General features: G+C 39.4%; 1 protein-coding gene across 2 annotated transcripts in view; it reads right to left on the bottom strand.

The window, feature by feature from the left end:
* cdk10 (cyclin dependent kinase 10) overlaps positions 1-23,659 on the bottom strand; it is an 89,862-nt gene that overhangs the window by 50,550 nt on the left and 15,653 nt on the right. For both annotated transcript variants that reach the window (XM_088417693.1, XM_088417695.1), the window contains exons 6-8: positions 14,502-14,569; positions 13,782-13,834; positions 7,414-7,483 (exon numbers count right to left, since the gene is read on the bottom strand). In XM_088417693.1, the coding sequence (XP_088273819.1) occupies positions 7,414-7,483; positions 13,782-13,834; positions 14,502-14,569 (191 nt within the window). The remainder of the gene's footprint in view (positions 1-7,413; positions 7,484-13,781; positions 13,835-14,501; positions 14,570-23,659) is intronic.

Genomic DNA, 23,659 nt, shown 5'->3' on the forward strand with positions numbered 1-23,659 from the left:
AGCGGATCCCCTTTGATGGTTGGCTACCCATAAAGGTAAACCTTCCAGAAAATGAGGACCCTAGTCTTTCCATCAGTGTACCCTTTTTAGTCAGCAGTTTGCCCATGGAAAGGCCACTGGTGGGATTCAATGTACTGGAACAGCTTATTGAAGGCCAGCCTGAACGAATGGTGCCAGTGCTAATAAAACTGCTTCGCCATGCAATGTGTGACACTGACGAGAAAGCAGAGGCGATCGTGAACTTCATCCAAGCTGCAAAGACAAGAACGCCACAAGGACGCCTGAGAACAGGGGGAAAAGACGTGACCATCCCAGCTGGTCAAATTGTTTTGGTTAAATGCCCACTCCCACCAAATATGGACACCTTTGATAATCTCGTGTTGTTTGAGGCAGATGAAGGCTGTCAGCAACTGGAGCAATTGGATTTGGGAGCAGGCTTATGTGAAGTACGGGATACTTCCAGGCCATATGTCACCATTGCAGTTGGCAATAGTACAAAACACGACATCACCTTACAGCGTAAAACGCCACTGGGCACCGTACAGCAGATTGAAAGGATTTTGGATAATAATTCTTTTGACGAAGCAGAGCCCATTGTATCCGTCAACGAGGTCACCTCCCAACCTACCAAGCCATCGCCATCATTTTGGCAGCCTCCAGTTAACCTGGACCACTTGAATAATGACCAACAACAAACTGCTAGGAAAATGTTGTATGAAGAATCCGTAGCTTTTGCGAGGGACGGGGACGATATTGGCTGCATCCCAAACCTTCAAATGGTGATTAACTTGAAAGATGACATTCCAGTGCAGAGGACATATACGTCTATACCAAAACCCCTTCTAAGAGAAGTAAAGGAATACATCCAAGACCTGCTTGTGAAAGGATGGATTGTCAAATCAAAGTCCTCCTACTCAGCACCGGTTGTATGTGTGAGGAAGAAAGATGGCACATTACGCCTTTGCATTGACTACCGTCTGTTGAACTTGAAAACTGTACCTGATAGACACCCATTGCCTCGAATAAGGGATCTGCTTGACACCTTGGGAGGAAATTCTTGGTTCAGTATCCTCGACCAGGGCAAAGCTTACCATCAGGGTTTTGTGGCGGAAGGTTCACGTCATCTCACTGCCTTTGTCACACCATGGGGACTCTTTGAATGGGTGAGAATCCCATTCGGTCTGTCAAATGCCCCAGCAGCCTTTCAAAGAAGTATGGAGGAGATGTTGAGTTCGCTGCGAGATGAATGCTGCTTACCCTATCTAGATGACATTCTTTGCTACTCGATGTCTTTTGAAGATCATGTGGAGGTAGTTCGCAAAGTGCTTCAGGCCCTACAGATTTGTGGTGTCAAACTTCGACCCGAAAAATGTGAAATGTTCAAGAGAGAGGTTCGCTATGTTGGACGCTTGGTATCAGCTGAAGGTGTCCGTGTCGATCCAAAAGATCTGGATGCAGTATTAGCACTCAAGGCCAAGACGCCACAGACTGTAGGTGACCTGAGAAGGATTCTGGGATTCCTCTCATACTACCGCTCTTACATACAGAATTTCTCCAAGATAGCGAAATCACTGTATGAGTTACTCCAAGTGAAGTCTTCTGCTCAACAAGTACATCCACATCAAAAGAATGCCAGGGGCCCTCAGTTGTCATCCAGGGCACCGATAGAATGGACAGCACGACATCAAAAGGTACTTGAAGAACTAATTGATGCGTTGACTCATCCCCCTGTACTGGCATATCCGGACTTTGACCTCCCATTCGTTCTGCATACCGATGCATCAGAGCAGGGCCTCGGAGCGGTTCTCTACCAACGGCAGGATGGGAAGCTGCGAGTGGTCCAGCAGGGTGGGCCACAGCAACATCTAACATAAATGTGGTCCTGTACACAATGTCATTGCACACTGCACAGAAGCGAATGCCCAGCGCCTCTGGGCGCAGGAAGAAATGAAGTCTGCTGGGCGACACACGTCAGCTGAATTCTAATTGGCTAAAAACTCTTCAGTAAAACTGCAGCACTTAGGAGGAGCGTAACAATATGGATATGACACAAAAAGAACAGAATATGGAGAATAATTTAATGTATAAAATATATGACTTGACTTATATTGACTTTTATTATAGTTTTATTATAGTTATAAGAGTTTATTATAGTTATGATTAATGTCAGGTTGTATTAGGCCAGCAGAGAAGGCCTTGCTATATACTATATAACTTAGTTAGTTTTGCTATTAGCATAATTCAGGCCCGGCGATTGTGTTGGGCAACCTGTGCATTTGCCAGCCAACTGGGGTCGCACAATGGTTTGGCACCACCGCACACTGCCGTGCCACTAGGGGCACACCCACACCCGCACAGCCCCAGTCGCGCCAGTTCAGATCAGTCAGTCAACCTGATATTATAGTGCATGTGTTTTTGATTAATTAAATGCTGATGGTTTTGTTTCCCAACAAAGTGTGTCCAATTGCACTGTGCTTTTCGTTTCTTAACTACTTGCAGTAGACTTAGGCTATACGGAAGACACGGTTTATTTTTTATTCCATTGTAACCCTCGACAGACTGTTGAGTTCCAGTGAAGAATGGCTGAGAGAGCTGAGCCAACTGCGTCGCAGATGAAGAAAATGACTATAGCCTATAATCACTCACAATGTCAGCCTATGAACCTAATTAAAATGTCACTTGCTGCAGTTATGTGAAGTAAATTTATTATTTCCTTTTCAGACGGATTCTCTGTTGTTATTTTATCCTTTATAACAGTAAGTGACCACTTTAAATAAACTACAAATTACCCAGGGGGGTGGGATGGGGGGGCGCCCTGACAGATTTTTGCACAGGGCGCTGAGAGGGCTTCCTCCGGGGCTGGCATAATTGTGCTTTTATAGTCCATAAATGGGCTATGCATTTTATTTTCTAGACATCTATAGATAGTTCTGACGGCACTGAATATTTTGAACAGTTGAAAATAAAAAAATATTCATAAGTACCTTTGTTATGACATCTCAAAAACAGACTTTTTTTTTTGTCCAAACATGATGATGTGTCGTGTTGAGTGATGAACTGACCTTGTCAAAAACTGGGCATGCATCAACAAATTCTGTTGCTATGCCTTATTGACACATTCAATGCTCTAGCTATTTTTTTTACAAAGAGGACTACATTGAATTTGTTTTTATTGAAAACAACGATGGATGACCAAATGTGTTTTGCGTCGAACAAGTGCCTGCTAACAAGGCGATGAAGCCAGCAAATCTAAGGCGGCACCTCACTACAAAGCACAGCTGGGGTTTAAAACCGAATAAAACTTTTTTTTTTTTTTAACTTTTTTCAAATGAACAATTTTTTTGTTTTGTTTCCGCAAACATTTGCAATGGTGGTCTTTGGAATATTAGTTTGACAACCCCTGTGTTATACCTTGCTTTTTTGTCTTAAAGTGATACTTATTCTTACAACATTTGTATGAAGGGCAAAGAAACTCAATGGACGGAGAAACGTGTTTCCACACTGTGCCCATGACAATCAACACTTTCAAGCACTCGAGCATGTCCAAAAATTGTTCACATTTTTGATAGCGGTGACAATGATAATAAATAAATGACAGTCACATTGAGAAACATTGTTCTTAAACTGTTGGTCAATTTTTTCATACAGTTTCTCAAAAAGTGGTGATCCACAACCCATCTTTGGTTGCGAAAAACTTAACCTTTTGGGGATGGTCCTTTTATACAATGTCATGACATTTATTTGTTTCCTATTAACCTGATTGCCTTGCTCCAAAGGGTGTTCTTTGAGCATTCATCAACTTTGCTCGTTCCTCCATCTCAGCTTTATGAAACATATTTGAGAGATCCATTTTCAAATTTCAAGTTTTAAAATGTCAAATTTCAAGTTTATCATTTAAAACAATGCCTTGCTTTTTGTAGTCTATTCATTTGAATACAGGTTGAAAATTATTTGCAATTCATTGTACTATTACAGTCGGCCCCCGGCTTACGAGCACCCTGATTTACGAACAATTCGCCTTACGAGCGTGGATCAGGGAGATTTTTGTCCTCCGCTTACGAACAAACCTCTCGCCTTACGAGCAATTCGACATGCCGGCCATTGAGTATGTAGATGTGTTCTCGTTTAATTGCGTCACTAAAATCAACAGTAGCGACATCATCAATCATTAGTAGATACTTGTGGCAGTAACGTGAACGCTATTGGTCTTACAACGTCACACTGACTGTCTCACTCACGGTGTCTAAATATATTACCATTTAAGTGTAGTGTTTGTACAGCTAAAGGGAAAAACAGCTGACATGAAATTAAATGTGCCGATTGCAGGACAAAGAATTGTCATTGGTTTAAATGTGTGTTTTTTTTTTAATTAATTGTCAATACATTCCAACCGTTTAAAAAAAAAGTGTGAATAATTATCAGTCAGTCACGGAGATGCGAATATGCTATTGGTCGATTAAGGTCACCCGGTCTCACTCACGGAGATGCTATTGGCCGGCGTCACACGTCAATCACAGAAATGCCGATATGCTATTGGCCGAACGCCTTTATCTAGCTTGATGGGACAGGATGGAAGGAAAGAGAGAAAATTAGTGAAAAACGGAATGTTGTGAAGACTTTGCAAACTTTGTCTGTTAGACATAGCTTCTAAAATTACTAGCAGCGGTAAAGAAAGAAATAAGAGGATGATGTTTTAGTATCTGCGTGATTTGCACCCTGACTGAAAGAGTTACTGTAACACTGTAAGACCAATAGCATATCTATCTCCGTGTTAACTTTGAGCGTTGGACTCTGCCCCCCTCTCCTTACACCCAGCTCAAGTCTCGTCGTTTCAAAGGTAAAAGCTATTTATCCATTGTATTTGTTATATAATGCAAGTGTACAGCAGATTATGTCACTCAATTTTAATATATGTATACAGTGTGTCGTTTTTACCTAAGGCTTCGGCGTGTTGAACGCATTCACGAATTAACATGGGTTTGGATTGCCCGCTATACGAGCAATTCGAGATACGAGCGTAGCCGCTGAACGGATTAAGTTCGTAACCCGGGGGCCCACTGTATTTCCATTTTACACAATGTCACAACTTCATTGAAATTGAGGTTGCAGAATAAAAGCGAATTTTGGTTTTTTAAATTTTGTGAAAGTTTTTTACAAAGGGTGATTAGAGCTCTTCTGTAATTAATCAAATTTTACATTTTACTATAAACCGAGAAGGAATATCTCAACTCAAAGAAGGAAGAGTCACTTTTAGCATTTATTTCTTCACAAGAGCCCAGCAGTAGTAGCTTGGAGTTTGCGGAATTCACAAATTGATGAGGCTGTTATTTCACTCAATAGAAAGCATTTCTTTACAGTAATTTTTCCTTTTTGTAAATGAATTTGTACTACCTTTTATCAGGACTTTACAGATTTGGCAAGATTGAAGAAAGTGGGGAGTAACTTGGAATTATTTATCTTTTTCCCTAATTGGGGGTACTTTTGTTTATTATCGATAACGATGGAATGTTTCAACTTTTTCAATGAGTAGATCTATTTCAGCGAATCGTAGTTATCAAATATTTCAGGTATCCTTTTTATTGTGCGAAGGCGAAAACTTTCACACGTTATTCCTCTTTTTTTGGTACAGTTTTTCAGCGCGTTTCAACTCATTCCCAGTTCATCCGATTCACACGTTCCAATTTCATATTATTCCAATTAATCGTACGCTTCCATTTTTCTCATTCGAAATATTTAGAGATTTCCCACAATTCCCTCTTTTCCACGCCAAAAATCCCATTGACTTAACATTGGTTTAACTGCCAAAAATAGTTTGTCAGTTAATTTGTTAAAAATGTTGTCAAGTTTATAATCTAAAAATTGATAATTACTGTAAATATGTTATTCAATTTGTTTCCTGTGATGTTCGTATTTTATTTGTTGCCATGGGGACAATTTAGTTGTGGCACTTCCGGGTTTATTTGGCATGTGCTGCTGTGACGTGGAAACGACAAGCGTCGGCTGAAGCGACAAAATGACTTGTTTTCATCAGCCTATTGAAGAATTTGGACATTTGGATTTCATTCCCCTTGGAGTTGGAAGGCAGCCATCGAGGTTGCAAGAATGCACTTTTTGGTTTCATTTGTATAATAATGTAAACAATTATATCGTATTTGTATTTCTATTTATTGTTTATAGTTTGACGGTGACGAATAATTAAACGTCAGCTGTACATATGAAAACTTGTGGCGTGGTTGATCCAGTGAGAAGGAGTGACAATTGGGTAATTTTACATTTCATATTTACAGCTTTCACATTTCATATTTTCAATATTTAGCTCATTCATTCCCATTTCCCATAATTCCATATTTTACACCATTTAATATTTCACAATTCGTTTTCAATGGGAGGATTCCCCATTCATTCCCAATGGGAGATTTAACATTTTACATTTGAAAGTTCCCATTTCAAATTCATAATATTTAACACTTACATTTCCCCTCATGAATCATTCCCATCATTCCAATAATTCATATATTTTAATATTTCCCCAAATTCCATATTTTCACTTCAATATTCCAAGATTCATATCCAATGGGAGAATTAACATTTCACATTTTGAACCTTTCCATTTACACATTCACAACATTCAACTCATTCATTTCGCCTTAGGGACCATTTCCATCGTTCCAACAATTAATAAATATTTATATTTTCCCATAATTCCGTATTTTTCACCTATAATAATTCATAATTAATTTTCAGTGGCATATTTGACATTTCACATTTGAAGCTTCCCCGTTTTACATATACATCATTAAATTAATTCCTTTCACATTTTCATCATTACTAATATTCACACATTCTAATTCATAACTGTTTTAATATTATTACCTATAATTCCTCATTCATTCACACTGTTCTCACCAAAACTTTTCAACCTCCTTTCTTTGCCACTATCATCCAATTTACACCACACCAACTTTAATCTCTTCCCCAATTCCCGCCATTCCATGGGTGTATCCATTTTTCTCTTCCCACAATTTCAAAATTTCCCAACAATTCTACTTTTTTCAGTTTTTCCCTTGAAAATTCTAGATTATTTGGCCTATTCAAACCGTTCCAACTTTCTAATATTCAGAATTCTTCACAGATTCAGGCCACTTAACATTTCACCATTCAACGCCTCTCTCTTCAGCGTTTTCGCCTTCACACGCAATTTCTTCAGGAATTACAAATTTTCTAGTTATTTTTGATTTATTGCTGAAACACTTATTAGCAGTGTAACCAATCCACCCCCCAAAAAAAATCTAATGGAAATTGATGTCCAAGAAATTAGCTCATGGGAAACTGCCTTTAGATGGGCAACTGAGGAGGAGATTGAAGGAGGTTATTTCTTCACATACATTAGTTTTTCATTCAGAAGACACTTACCACAGAGTAACCACCCTAGGTGTCATGGGTTGCTGGGGGACACCATACCTGCGAGCCAATCCAAAATCAGCTAAACACAAAAGAACAGAAAGGTGTTTGTGTCAAATAACGTTTCACAACATGTTTCAATTCCTCAGGAGGTTGGTGAGAATTTAAAAGCAACTACTGTAATGGAGAAGACAGATAAAAGAATGCAAGATTTACAGCACAAACAGAACATAAACAATCTCATTTTCTTACGTAAACAAACATAAAAAAAACCCACCCTAAACAACAGACCTCAAGGTAAAATTCCATACACACATACATATATGTGCATGCATGCAAGCATACATACTTCCATACATACATATTGTACGTTGAAAACAGTAGATAAATAAGGAGGAAGTAAGTTTATGGTAGAAACAAACAAAAAAAAAAACCTCAGGAAGAAAAGTCTCAATTGCATTGATCATCTTTTAAATCAATCACAAACACAATCTTGTGCAGCTCGGTGGCGGCTGGCAACCATTTCAGCGTGTCCCCTGCCTACTGCCCGAAAGAAGCTGATATCCACACAAGGGTCGCAGGCTTGCTTGTGCCTATCCCAGATTCCTTCGGGCAGTAGGCAGGAGACACCTTGAACTGGTTGGATGGATGGACAAACACATTCTCGTTTTTGTTAAGTAATCAAAATCCAAGGCAAGCCACCCTGAACAACAGCCTCAAAGTAAAACTAGAGCTGCAAGCAGCTATAACGGGCCCTCGCAGTGTGTGTATGTCTGAGTGCATCACGGTATTTGCAGGGAACAGTAGAGGTCAATGTTTTAGAAAAGGTCAAACTTTCATTTGTTCAGCGGGCGCAACTAAGTAAATGGAATTGGAAAAATTGTATTATATTATTTTCAGTCACAAGGTGATTCTAGCATGGGGGTCGGCAACCCACAGCTCCAGCCGCATGTGGCTCTTTAGCGCCGCCCTAGTGGCTCCCTGGAGCTTTTTCAAAAATGTTTGAACATGGGAAAAGATGGGGGAAATATTTTTTTTGTTTTAATATGGTTTCTGTCAGAGGAAAAACAAGACAGAAACATTCTAAACGTTTTCCAATGGTGTAAAAATGTTTAGAATAAATATTACATTTCAACATTTCTGTCAACGAAGAATTATATGATAGCCTGCGACACGCGTTTCTATTAGCAGGGCGGGATGCTAGGCAAGTGGCCATTGTAATCAAACCGGCGGCCATGGGCCGAAGGCAAAAAGAGAAAAATGACTGAGAACAGAGGAATGAACGTTTCTTGGACCGAATCATTTGCGTTTGTTGCCAATGTGGAAGGATTGCCTGAATGTTTGCTCTGTAGAGAAGTTGTCAAATAACAAAAAGAGCAATGTGGAAAGGCATTTTCAAGGAAGGCATGCCACATTTGCAGCCGAGTACCCAGTTGGACATGAGAGAAAATGTGCAATTGCATTACTTAGCTTGTAGTCTTGTGTCAAGATCAAAGTTACATCTTACAAGCCCGATGTTGAGAAACTGACCAGTTACGTCCGAAAACAGAAGTCACATTAAATAGGTAAGAACACAATCCCTTAAATATGCCAGCATAGGCACATATTTAGTCACAAAGTGCCTGTTTTTATAAAGTGATATCTGATTTTTGTCTGTATATATTTGGAATGCCACTTAGGGGTACTCTTTTTTGTTGCTCAGGTCCGATGATAGCTGCGTTGGTTACATGTCAAAAGAGGATGCTTTTTCGTTTATCCTTGCACTGACTTGTTGGCATTTGCACAGACATCAAACCTGAATTGTATTTGATTTGATTTTATGTACTTTACCTTTTCAAAAGGCTGATGTTTTAGTTTTATACTGTCTTTGCAGGCTGCGTTTTATTGCACTGCGTTGCCCAGATAAGGGGCATGTTATGCACATTCCATTTTGTTGTTTATTCGAATCCTTAAAATAAAAACATCAAAAATCTGATTTCTTTATTTCATTTCTTTAACTTCATCAAAGCAATGAAACATAATTCCTTAATTTTGAAATGAAGTTAAACTTTGAGGTGGCATCGGACAACAGGGTAGTCACGTGATGCATCATTATCAACAGGATGCACTGCAGTAAAAATAAACATTTGATCATGAAGGTTCATTATGTATTTGTAGTTAATAGTAGGCTAATATAGCTACTAAAGATACATGCAACATGTGTTGCCTTCATTATAAGGCTTATATAAGGCTTTTAATTTTAATTTTTTGCGGCTCCAGACATATTTGTTTTCTGTTTTCTTTTGGTCCAATGTGGCTCTTTCAACATTTTGGGTTGGCGACCCCTGTTCTTGCACGACAACGGAGTGTAAGTTTGTTGATGTTTGTAGAAATGGACTTTCATTCAACGGATGAAGTCGTGACAAGATGAGATCATCTGGGTCAAACTAAAGCAGCATTTACTGTAACGATAAATCGTCGTAAAGAGCACTATTGTATAGGCCACGGCCATTATCAAAACATCGCAATATTTGGTGGAGGAAATTAGGTGTGTTTGAGGGCCTGTCAGAAACAATTTCTGTGATATTACTTCGACAGGTTCAACAAAGTACATAACAATAAAAATGTAGCTATATTTTTGTTTATCTTGAAGCCCCGATTCCATCATATATGTTGGCCAATCTTCATGAAATTTCGCCCAGTTGTGGCCCTATGTCTGATAATAGAGCACATCAAATTTGAAGTCCATCGGGGCAACTGTTTAAGGAGATATTAAGAGGAGTTTGGTACCTGCAAGCATCCAAAAAAGGCACATTAAAAAAATCATAACTCTGGTTCTATACATCCTAGCATATGGCGCTCATATTTTATTTGTAGGTCTTGAGGTCCTACATATGACTAAAAAATGTCTTATCTCTAGGTGAAAGGGGAGCCGACCCAGTAGAATTTTTTGACTCTTGGTGGAGCTAAAAATATTTATTTATATTTTATGTGTGGAAAAAAAACAAAATATCAAATTTTACAGCAGGTCCGACGAGTGTGCAAATTTTGGTTACTTTTCGTGCATGTTGAGGCCCTCCTCTTAATTTCTCTTTAACGGTTGACCCAATGGACTTCAAGCTCGACGTGCTCTATTATCAGACATAGGGCCACAGCTGGACGAAATCTCGTGAAGATCGGCCAACATATATGATAGGGGAGGGGCTTCAAAATATGTTTAAAATTTCCTTCACCATGAGCGACAAACACCTTAACTCCAACGTGCAAACTTCGAAACATCTGAAACTTTACAGAAAAGTTATTTGTCACTGCTTTAAAACATCTGCATGATAAATTTTCAAATTTATTATAGTGCCACCTATTTACAGACAAAAATCTCATTTTTTACACTTTCATGTATTGTGCTAAGCCCGTAAATGAACTGAAAATTTGTCAGAATAGCATCGAGACATGGAGGATGAAGCTTACTAAATTTTATGACGTTGTGATATAGGGGGTGGTCTGTACGCTATCTCAAATTCGGATGTTTCCCCAATTTGGTAAAAGTTGCTGTAATTGAAAACAGATGATCCTAAAACTGCAGCGTTCCGACCCGTTTGACCTAGAGCTACGCATTTTTGTTGGCATATGTAGGACCCCAAGAACTACAAAGCCATCATAGCACGCCATATGCTAGGATGTACAGAACCAGAGTTATCAACTTTTGAATCTGCAAAGGGAAGGGATTGGGAAGGGAACATCAAAGCCATTAGCAAGACATCGTCAGTAATTCCCAGCTCGTTGGCCTTGAGCAGTCATCCATTAGACAGCTACAGCTGGTCCAAAATGCAGCTGTTCATCTCATAACTCACACCAAGAAACATGAGCAAATGACTCAATTACTGGCCTCTCTCCAATGTCTCCTTTAGAATAAATTTTAAACTACTTAGTGAGCCAAACCCTAGCACTATCACACCCAGGTTCAAGCCCAATGGTCTTCTAACTAGTTGCTGCTGGCTCCCCCCAAAACCAGCCTCAACAATCAGGGCAACCGAGCCTTTGAAGCGGCTGCCCCAAGGCTCTGGAATAGTTTGTCTCTCTCTGTCAGATCCGCCCAAACCAAGTTTTTTTTTCGCTTGCTTTTAAGATGGTTGGAACATTGAGATTACTGTTGCACTGCTGTTTTATCTGTGTTTCTGCTTGTTCGCTTGTTGTAAGTGTTTTATGTTTTATTTACAAGATTATTTTACTGTATAGCGCTTTGGTTGACCATTGTCTTTTTCAGTGGTGGTCCATGCTTTTTTCACTTTCGCCTTCCGCGATTCCACTCGAATATATACCCCTCAGAAGCACACGTGCAGTACGCATTGCTGGGCTACACAGGACATTTTCTGGAGCATTTAAACACCAATAAACCCGCATCAGCAATTACAACTCATCGTGATACGTGATATTGCCAAAACTTAAAATAATTTAAAATGAGTTTTATGAAGTCCACCATGAGCAGGCAAGCTTTAACAAGATTTTTTACGTTTTTTTTTTTTTTTATTGTTTCTTTCCACAGGAAGACTTCAATGACTTGCTTGTAGAGTTTGTCAGTGCATTTCATTTCCAATAATAAATCCTTTTCTATTGACATGGATGCCAATGCTGAAAGTCATGTCTGTCGAATTTCTGTTTTGCTCTTCTTCAGCCATTGTGGGTTTTAAAAAAAGCGAGTACATTTGATTTTTCTGCGAAATGTCCACGGGTCTGGCTTCACTGTACGTAACGCCTTTAGTGCAGATCACCCAAGCAACACTGTATAGCTTAGTTGAGCAACAAGGTTTTTTTTTTTTTTAAATAATTGAACAACTTCAATTTTTCAACGGTTAATCAACATAGTACTGCCTCCCTGCAGTAAACATCCAATCACGTCACGCTCAAGTGAGGCTTCTAGATTGCCACCTTATGACTCGATTGGCAATTGCAACTGTCCCATTAACTATATGGGCCCATTCACATATGTTTTTGCACACTGCACAGAAGCCCGCAAGTGCCGCAACTCTAGCTTGCGAATGCCCTCAAATGGGTCTGATTGCAGGTAAATTTCATACAGTGTGGCGATACAAGTTAGTTAGATTGTAATTGGCTAAAAACTCTAAACTAAAACTACAACATAGGAATGAGCATTAACCAAATGGATATAATATGACATGAAAAGAATAGAATATGGAGAATAATTGTGTGTGTGCGTGTATATACTGTATGCATATTTTATATATATATATATATATATATATATATATATATATATATATATATATATATATATATATATATATATATATATATGTATAGTAAAAAATAAATTTAAGATTAAATTGACTTTTATTATGGTTATTATAGTCTATTTTATTTATGATAATGATGTCAGGTCATGTTAGGCCAGCAGAGAAGGCATTGCTGGCCCAGACGGCCCACCGCTGGTATTTTTTAATGTGCTTTGGAAATAAAACCTGAGTATTTTGTCATTTCAAAGAACAAATCAGAAAACATGGCATATGCAACAATAATATCACCCCTCTTTAATATTTGGTTGCACACCCTCTGGCAGCGATGTTAGCTTCCAAATGTCTTGTGCAGCCATATATAATCTTCCTGTACTTCTCAGCTAGTATCTTTTCCCACTTTTTCTTTGCAAATTCTTCAAGCTTATTCATGTGTTTGCAGCTGCTTTTCTCCAAACTGCAGACTTCAGCTGACAATAAATATTTTCAATAGGGTTGAGAGAAGGACTCATTGGTGGGCATTGTAACACAGTCACTTTTTTTTCTTTTAAATTGTTCCTGCGTGCTTTGAATGTGTGTTTTGGGTCATTGTCTTGCTGGAGGAGCCATGATCTTCAACTCAAACCAGGTTTTCTCACAGTGAACAGGACATCACACATCGCTTTTGAACATGTCAAATGTGTCTTCAGTAGGTCTAATATCACTTTGTTTTATTGAAAAAAAAAAAAACAATCGGGAGAATGCTATCTTAAAATTTTTAAATTTAAATTTAAAAATTATACCAAACTTATATCAAAAAATGATCACATTTGGTCATTTATTTTTGAGTGGAGTTCTGTTATTTCGTGGTCTGTGTTTATAATTAATTTTCACCCCATAAAAAAAACAACAAAATACATTTTTAAATTCTATTTAAGGAGCAAAATATTCAATAGAAGTAGCCACACAGAAGAGGTACAGTACAGCATGCACTTACATTCCCAGGTGTGGTGATATTTTTGGTTTTCCATTTGAAGAAATGAATGGTAAAATATGGCTCTTTTTGACCCAATTTGCTAATTTTAAGCCCAACGGATCAGCAGCAAGATTGGCATGAAGAAGACCTTAGGAGTCATTGAGCTGATTTTGTGAGATGGAAGTATGCTGACTCACCTATTTTAACACAGCCTTTGTCTGTCATCAGCAGATTAGACACCTTTAGGTCCCTGACAATACAACAGAGGGGTACAACATAAATGAACAGAATAGAATGAAATAGAATAGAAATTGTTAAAAAAAAAAAAGTATTTCAATTCTACAGCTTCGGTATGGGCTGACAACTGAATTGGCAATATATAGTGGTTTTAAAAGTCATGGTTAATTAAAATCTGTCAAACCAAAAAGTTTTTTTCTCCCTCCCGCATTGTCTGCCTTGACAGGCATTTGCACAGTGTGTCATACCCGAGTCCTCTTCTGATGCAGCATCCAATTACATTGTCCATTTCCTGATTCGTGAGCTTTAATATCATTATGATTTTATTCCTGTGAGGGTAACATGGCTAAGATGTTATCATATGCTATCTCTAGAGACACGCTGTGAGCCGTCTAGCCTCCTTAAGTGTTGCTCAACAAAGTGAAAACTAGACCCACTCTCTCGAACAAAAGAAGTTTTCAGCTTTTGAAAACTATAAGGTGTAATTGTGAACAAGATACAAGCTAGAATTGTGCAACCAAAAAAGAGAGAGGGCGAGAGAGAGCGTGAGCAAGACAGCTAGTGTGTTTGTCTTGTCAACATTAACCGAGAAACAACTAGATCCAAGGCTCTGACTAGGGGTCAGAAACAAAACAGGCTTTTGATTTTTTTTAAAGAAACAAGTTATTCATATTATTGACCTGTGAATTATGAAGTTATGGTGGAGATAATTCAACCCTCTCAGCAACTGCAGTATGATACATTTAATCTGTAAAAAAAAAAAAACATGGTAAAAGGATTACAACTGCAGAATGTCATGTATCATACACATCTCTGTACTAACTGAGAAATACATTAGCAGGGCTTTTGCAGAAATCACAAAATGAGACACATTTTTTTTTTACATTATGAACTAAATGTAAGTTCTAAAACAGGTCTGCCGCCACAAAGTGTATTCAAACTGAATGCAGTATTCAATTAGGCTCTTACTACCGAGAAACAGTGATCTTGACAGAAATTAGGGATGGCTCAGATTAACTGATATTTATCAATACACAGTAATGCTCTGGCATGCATCAGATATTGCTGCCCGGAATCAGTATGAAATCAAGATACATTGTTTTTTTTATCCCTTTCCATCGGTACTGTCTGATCCATTTAATTGGTATTCATTCTATGTCATTATTAAGCAATGTGATCCTCAATATATTGTTTAAGATATGATAAACAAGGTCACTAGAAAAACCCGCACAACACTGTTATACTTCCCGAGTGCTTGTGTACTTAGACAATCTCCATCCATTCGTCTATCCATCCATCCACTTACCCACCATGTGTTCGGGGTCAACAGCTTGGGGAGTGAAACCCAGACTTGCGACTCCCCAGTCACTTTTGTCCATCTTTTCTAGGGGAATTCCAAGGGGTTCTCAAGTCAGCCAGGAGACTGTCTAGCCACTGTATCCTGTGACATTTCCAGGATCTCCTCCTAGTGGGACTTGCCCCAAAAACTCACCAGATAGGTGCCCAGAAGGCAACCTAACAAAATGACCAAGCCACGTCAGGTGGCTCCTCTCAATCTGGGGGAGCAGCAGCTTGACTCAGTCCCTTCTTGGATGCCCAACCTTCTCACCTTATCTCTATGGGGGAGCATGAACACTCTGGGGAGGAAACTCATTTTGGCCCCTTTTTTCTAGGATCTTGAGGGTAATGGCGGACAGCTTGTGATCATAGGTGAGGGTACAAACCAAATCAATTGGTAACTTGAGAGCTTCGTTTTCTGGTTCAGCCCCCTCTTTCCCAAAGCAGAATGATACAGCCCACATTACTGAAGAAGGTGGGCCAATTTGCCTGTCAAGCTGCCACTCCATCCTCCCCTCATTCAGAATAAAGACCTCAAGATACTGCACGCTCTCCACTTGGGGGAGGATCCCATCCATGACCAAAGGAGGGCAGTCCAATAGGTATGGGCTTAATGTTACATACTTAATGTGACAACCATGAGCAGAAATATTAGTGTCACTGTATTAAAATTACAGGTTTATTTTTTCCTCAATTTAAAACATTTAATGTTTTAGCCTTAGCAGGAGAGACGAACGATATTTTACTTTTTTCTTTTTCTATTTTTTTATTCTACCACCACCCGTCAGACCTGTGTCCGGTGTATTTCTTTATATTTGAGGACTGTTTCCATTCTTCATTAACTAGTGATTCGCCGATTCTCTGAACAGCTCCTAGCTCCGTTCGTCCTCGTTTTTGTGCAGCTCTGCTAGTGTATGTATTCGCTCGGCTGTACTAAGGTAAGCGTGGCTTTGTGCACCTCCACCGCATCAGATACTTGCAATACCTGCATTATTTCCAAGGAGAGGCTTTCTCTCCTAAAGGGCCGTGTCCGTTAGCAAGAGCAAAATAGTTTAATAATCGTAGATCACACTGACACATCTGACCGTGACAGTGCGGGCCGTAGCCCTCCCGCAATGTTGCTAGCGTCGGCTAGTGCGGGTCATAGCCTATCCGCTAGTCCGGCTAGCATTATCCCTAAGAAGCCTGCTAGCCGCGGTGAGCCTGTTCTGACCCATAATCTTTTTAGCCCCCTTGCTAGGCACACTCCATCTCAGTCTACTGGCTCCCGTACATTAGTTATAGGGGACTTTAAGCTTAAAACGCCAGCCACTGTAATGTGTATTCCTGGGGCCAGAGCAACCGACATTGAAGCTAATCTTAGGGAGCTGACACGCAAGAGGCCTAGAGACCAGCTTAGTGCAAACAACACTAGTTACTCGGACATAGTGATACATGTCGGCTCCAACGATACTAGAATGAGGCAGTCTGAGATTACAAAAAAGAACATAACTAGGACTTGTAATCTCGCTTGAAAGATGAGTCGGCATCTAGTTATTATCTCTGGCCCTCTGCCTGCGAGAGGCAATGATGAGAGGTTTAGCAGATTATTCTCACTTAACCGGTGGATGGCTAGTTTCTGTAGAAAGCAGGGTTTCCAGTTTGTAGATAATTGGCCTTCTTTCTGGGGCCAGCCTGACCTGCTAAAGATGCATGGCCTTCACCCTAACTGGGAAGGTGCCATCACTCTTTCTAGAAACATGATTACTGTTTGAGCCTTCCATGACTTCTCACATTAGAACATGTCGGGTCGCAGGCGAGTAGCGAGCCTGCTAAAACGGGTGTGGAGTCGTTAAGGCTAGAGTTAACTGGCACTAGGGTGGACTGCTACAACACACATAGCATACTTAGTCTATGTCACTGCAATCCACAAACTCTTTCAATACCTAATGCTGAATCCCCAAGTGATAAGATTTCTGCTGAGGTGGTGTTGATTAAGGAAAGTAGTCATGCCTCCTTAACCGGTCGGATTAGTGATATAGCACCTAGTTGTTCTTGTTAGGGCCCGAGCAGCTACCGCTGCGAGAGCCCTCTTGTTTTTCTCCGGATTATTATTATTATTATTATTATTAGGGCCCGAGCAGCTACCGCTGCGAGAGCCCTCTTGTTTTTCTCCAGATTATTATTATTATTATTATTATTATTATTAGGGCCCGAGCAGCTACCGCTGCGAGAGCCCTCTTGTTTTTCTCCAGATTATTATTATTATTATTATTATTAGGGCCCGAGCAGCTACCGCTGCGAGAGCCCTCTTGTTTTTCTCCAGATTATTATTATTATTATTATTATTATTATTTTTTTTTTTTACTGTGCAGCGCTTTTCCAATTTTGAGGGCCTAAACATGCACGAAAAGTCACCAAAATTTGCACATTTGTCAGGCCCGGTGAAAAATTGGATAATTTTGTGTTTCCCAAAACAATGCAAAAAAAATGGCTCTGCAGCGCCACCTAAGGTTGAAAAAGTGCACCTGGTCCCGGCCCGTTTGACCTAGAGCTACGAAAATTTTTAGGCATATGTAGGACCTAGAGACCTACAAAAAAGTCAGCGCGAGCCATGTGCTCAGATGTACAGAAAAAGAGTTATGAATTTTTGAATGTGCATTTTTGGCCCATTTTTGTACGTTTGCAGGTCCCAAACTGCTCTTTGTTTCTCCTAAACGCTTTACTCAATCGCCTTCAAATTTGCTGTGGTCAATATTCACACATAGGGGCACAACTGGGCAAAATTTGGTGCAGATCCGCTGACATATATGATAGGGGCGTGGCTTCAAATTATGTGTTCAATTTTTCCTTCGCCAAGAGTGACATAAACCTTAATAACTTTGATGTACTAGCTTAAAAAAATCTAAAACTTCATAGACACATGGAAACTTATGTCTTTAACACCTTTAAAAAAAGGTTTTTTAAATACCTACAAGCGCCGCCTAGTGGTTGATTAAAATGTCATTTTTTACACTTTCATGTACTGTGCTCAGTCTATTTGAGTAAAACAAATGAAAACTGGTCAGAATATCATTAAGACATGGAATATTAAGGTTTTAAAATTTTACGACTTTTCGATATTGGGCGTAGTCTGCACGCCACCTCAAAGTCAGATGACTCGCCAAAACGAAAAAAGTGGCTGTAAATGGCCCCAAAATGGCCTTATGAGTGGAAAATAGCCTCTCACTCCCGGCCCGTTTGACCTAAAGCTACAAAAATTTGTAGCCTTATGTAGGACCTCGAGCACTACAAAAAAGTCAGCGCGAGCCATATGCTCAGATGTACAGAAAGAGAGTTATGAATTTTTGAATGTGCACTTTTGGCCCGTTTTTGCTCATTTGCAGGTCCTGAACTGCTCCTTTTTTCTCCCAAACGCTTGACCCGATCGACTTCACATTTGCTGTGATGTTTTAACTGACTGTGAGGCACAATTGTTCAAATTTTTGTGACGATCCGCCATCAAACATGTTGGCGGCGGGGCTTTATATTATGCCTTTGATGATTACTTTGCCACATGTGAAACAAACCTTTATAACTCAGCTTTACAAGCTTAGAAAAATCTGAAACTTCACAGACACATGGAGACTCAAGCCCTTAACACAAGTGTTTAAACAAATCTTCAATTGCTTGTGAGGCCATCTAGTGGCAAACAAAAATGTCAGTCTGATGTCTCGCCAAAACGAACAAAGTTGCTGTGTTTGGTCCCAGATGGTCTTATCTTTTCTAAACATTACATATTTGATGGATTTCCAATGCGGAATACACCTATCAACGTATTTTTTGCTATAGTGCGAGCGCCACCTAGTGGCAGCCAAAAATATAGCATTTTTGAAACATTTTTATCTGTTTAGCTGAGCCCTTTGAAGTAATATCGCTGAAATTAAGTGTGACAAGCCTCTAGACAGCCCTGCTGACCTCCACCAAATTTTACGAAATTTCGATAATGGGCGTGGCCTTTACGTCCATTTTCATTCCGAAAATTTAACGGACCAGTAAAAGCTGCTGTAATTTGACCCAGATGATCTGATCTTCTCACAATTTCACACATTGGATGAAAATCTATTCCTGAAGACATCGACAAACATATATTCCAGTTTAAAGCTAGCGCCACCTAGTGGCTGCAAAAAATGTCATTAGTCGAAAGATTGGAGTCATTCCTGTTTAGTTTGACCTAACACTATAAAAGTTTTTAGGCATATGTAGGATCGTAAGACCTACAAATAAAATCAATAGGAGTGATGTGCTAAGATGTACAGAATAATTTTTATGATTTTTCTTATGTGCAATTTTGCCCCATTCTTAGACATTAGCCGGTCTAAATCTAGTCCCTTTTTCTCTTAAACGGTTCACCCGATTAACTTCTACGTTGGCATGGACTATTAGCAGATATAGCGGCACAAATCTCCCAAAAATTGTGAAGATCCCATGACTTGTAAGATGTGGGGGGAGCTTCAAATTGTTTTGAATATTTCCTTCGCCAAGAGTGACAAAAACCTTAATAACTCAGCTGTTTCAGCTTCAAATCAAGTGAAACACTTGCAGGGAGTTTAAAAGTCATGCCCTAATACAGCTATGTGATAAACATCCAAATCATTTACAGCGCCACCTAGTGGCGGACATAAATCTAATTTTTTACACTCTCATGTACTGTGCAATGTCTGTTTGACTACATGAACTAAAAAATGGTCAGAAAAGCTATGACACAGTGGAGAATGAAGGTTCTCAACTTTTATGATTTTTCAATAAAAGGCGTGGCCTGTATGCCAGCTCAAAGTCCGATTTCTCACCAAAACGGTAAAAGTTGCTGTAATTGGACCTAGATGATCTGATGTTTGCAAAACTTCATATATGGGATGGGAGTCCAATGTGAAACACACCTACAAGCCTATTTTTTATCATAGTACGAGCGCCACCTAGTGGCAGCAAAAAAATATAGCAAATCCTTAATGTTTTTATGTACTCTGCTGAGCCCCTTGAAGTGATATCCCTTAAATGTTTTCTGAAAAGCCAGTGGCCATGCCTTATGCCCCCCACAAATCAGTACAATGTTTCGACAGTGGGTGTGGCCTATATGGCATTGAAAGTCACTAAATTAGGCCATCTAGTGGCAAAAAAAAATGTCAGTCTGATGTCTCGCCAAAACGAACAAAGTTGCTGTGTTTGGTCCCAGATGGTCTTATCTTTTCTAAACATTACATATTTGATGGATTTCCAATGCGGAATACACCTATCAACGTATTTTTTGCTATAGTGCGAGCGCCACCTAGTGGCAGCCAAAAATATAGCATTTTTTAAACGTTTTTATGTGTTTAGCTGAGCCCTTTGAAGTAATATCACTGAAATTAAGTCTGAAAAGCCTCTAGACAGCCTTGCTGACCTCCACCAAATTTTACGAAGTTTCGATAATGGGCGTGGCCTCTACGACCATTTTCATTCCAAAACTTTATCTGTCCAGTAAAAGTTGCTGTAATTTGACCCAGATGATCTGATCTTCTCACAATTTCACACATTGGATGAAAATATTCTCCTGAACATATCGACAAAAAAATATTCCAGTTTAAAGCTAGCGCCACCTAGTGGCTGCAAAAAATGTCATTATTCAAAAGATTACAGTCAATCCTGTTTGGCTTGACCTACATCTTTGAAACTTTGTAGGCAAATGAAGGACTGTAAGACCTACAAAAAAGTCAATAGAAAAGATCTGCTAGGATGTACAGAAAAATTGTTATGAATTTTTTTAATGTGCAGTTTTGTCCCATTGTTAGAATTTAGCTGGTCTCAAACTAGTACCTTTTTCTCTTAAATGATTCACCCCATTACCTTCAACTTTGGCATGAATCATTATCCAACTAAGGGGCACACATAGTCCAAATATGGTGAAGATCTCTTGACAGAAAAGATGGGGGCGGAGCTTCAAATTATGTTTAATACTTCCTTCGCCAAGAGTGACAAAAATCTTAATAACTCAGCTATGACAGCTTCAAACCATCTGAAACGTTCCTGGGCCTTTAAAAGTCATGCAATAATACAGCTATGTGATAAACTTTCAAATCATTTACAGCGCCACCCAGTGGCGGTCAAAAATCTCATTTTTTATACTTTTATGTACTGTGAAATGCCTGTTTGACTAAATGAACTCAAAAATGGTCAGAAAAGCTATGACACATTGGAACATTAAGGTTCTCAACTTTTATGACTTTTCATTAAAGGGCGTGGCCTCTATGCAAACTCAAAGTCTGATGTCTCGCCAAAACGGTAAAAGTTGCTGTAATTGGACCTAGATGATCTGATGTTTGCAAAACTTAATATATGGGATCGAAGTCCAATGTGAAACACACCTACAAGCCTATTTTTTATCATAGTACGAGCGCCACCTAATGGCAGCAAAATATATAGCAAATCCTTACTGTTTTTATGTACTCTGCTGAGCCCCTTAAAGTGATATCCCTTAAATGTTTTCTGAAAAGTCAGTGGCCATGCCTTATGCCCCCCACAAATGAAAGTCACAAAATTGGAACAATAAAAGCTGCAGTAACTCCACCCACATTGTCCCACCTTGTCTAAATTTGACATATTTGGTAAGAGTCCTGCACTGAAGTGATCTACAACTACTTTTTCATCGTTCATAGTCCTTGTTCATACCCCGACCTGTTCATACCCCAACGTGCACAGGTCTGCGAGGGCCCTTTATAGCTGCTTGCAGCTCTAGTTATTATTATTATTATTATTAGGGCCCGAGCAGCTACCGCTGCGAGAGCCCTCTTGTTTTTCTCCAGATTATTATTATTATTATTATTATTATTATTATTATTATTTACTGTGCAGCGCTTTTCCATTTTTGAGGGCCTAAACATGCACGAAAAGTCACCAAAATTTGCACATTTGTCGGGCCCGGTGAAAAATTGGATATTTTCGTGTTTCCCAAAACAATGCAAAAAAAATGGCTCTGCAGCGCCACCTAAGGTTGAAAAAGTGCACCTGGTCCCGGCCCGTTTGACCTAGAGCTACGAAAATTTTTAGGCATATGTAGGACCTAGAGACCTACAAAAAAGTCAGCGCGAGCCATGTGCTCAGATGTACAGAAAAAGAGTTATGAATTTTTGAATGTGCATTTTTGGCCCATTTTTGCACGTTTGCAGGTCCCAAACTGCTCCTTGTTTCTCCTAAACGCTTTACTCAATCACCTTCAAATTTGCTGTGGTCCATATTCACACATAGGGGCACAAGTGGGCAAAATTTGGTGCAGATCCGCTGACATATATGATAGGGGCGTGGCTTCAAATTATGTGTTCAATTTTTCCTTCGCCAAGAGTGACATAAACCTTAATAACTTTGTTGTACTAGCTTAAAAAAATCTAAAACTTCATAGATACATGGAAACTTATGTCTTTAACACGTTTGAAAAAAGTTTTTTTAAATACCTACTAGCGCCGCCTAGTGGTTGATTAAAATGTTATTTTTTACACTTTCATGTATTGTGCTCAGTCTGTTTGAGTAAAACAAATGAAACTTGGTCAGAATATCATTAAGACATGGAATATTAAGGTTTCAAAATTTTACGACATTTCGATAATGGGCGTAGTCTGCACGCCACCTCAAAGTCAGATGACTCGCCAAAATGAAAAAAGTGGCTGTAATTGGCCCCAAAATGGCCTTATGAGTGGAAAATAGCCTCTCACTCCCGGCCCGTTTGACCTAGAGCTCCAAAAATTTGTAGCCTTATGTAGGACCTCGACCTCTACAAAAAAGTCAGCGCGAGCCATGTGCTCAGATGTACAGAAAGAGAGTTATGAATTTTTGAAGGTGCACCTTTAGCCCGTTTTTGCTCATTTGCAGGTCCCGAACTGCTCCTTTTTTCTCCCAAACGCTTGACCCGATCGACTTCAAATTTGCTGTGATGTTTGATCTGACTGTGAGGCACAATTGTTCAAATTTTCGGGATGATCTGCCAACAAATATGTTGGGGGCGGGGCTTCATATTATGCCTTTGATGATTACTTTGCCACATGTGAAACAAACCTTTATAACTCAGCTTTACAAGCTTAGAAAAATCTGAAACTTCACATACACATGAAGACTTAAGCCCTTAACACAAGTGTTTAAAAAAATCTTCAATTGCTTATAAGGCCATCTAGTGGGAAACAAAAATGTCAGTCTGATGTCTCGCCAAAACGAACAAAGTTGCTGTGTTTGGTCCCAGATGGTCTTATCTTTTCTAAACTTCATATATTTGATGGGTTTTCAATGCGGAATACACCTATCAACGTATTTTTTGTTATAGTGCGAGCGCCACCTAGTGGCAGCCAAAAATAGAGCATTTTTTAAACGTTTTTATGTGTTTAGCTGAGCCCTTTGATGTAATATCGCTGAAATTAGGTCTGAAAAGCCTCTAGACAGCCCTGCTGACCTCCACCAAATTTTACGAAGTTTCGATAATGGGCGTGGCCTCTACGACCATTTTCATTCCGAAGCTTTATCT

The sequence above is a fragment of the Hippichthys cyanospilos genome, chromosome 6, assembly GCF_059441005.1.
Source record: "Hippichthys cyanospilos isolate Australia breed blue-spotted pipefish chromosome 6, RoL_Hcya_1.0, whole genome shotgun sequence".
Classification (NCBI taxonomy): Eukaryota; Metazoa; Chordata; class Actinopteri; order Syngnathiformes; family Syngnathidae; genus Hippichthys; species Hippichthys cyanospilos.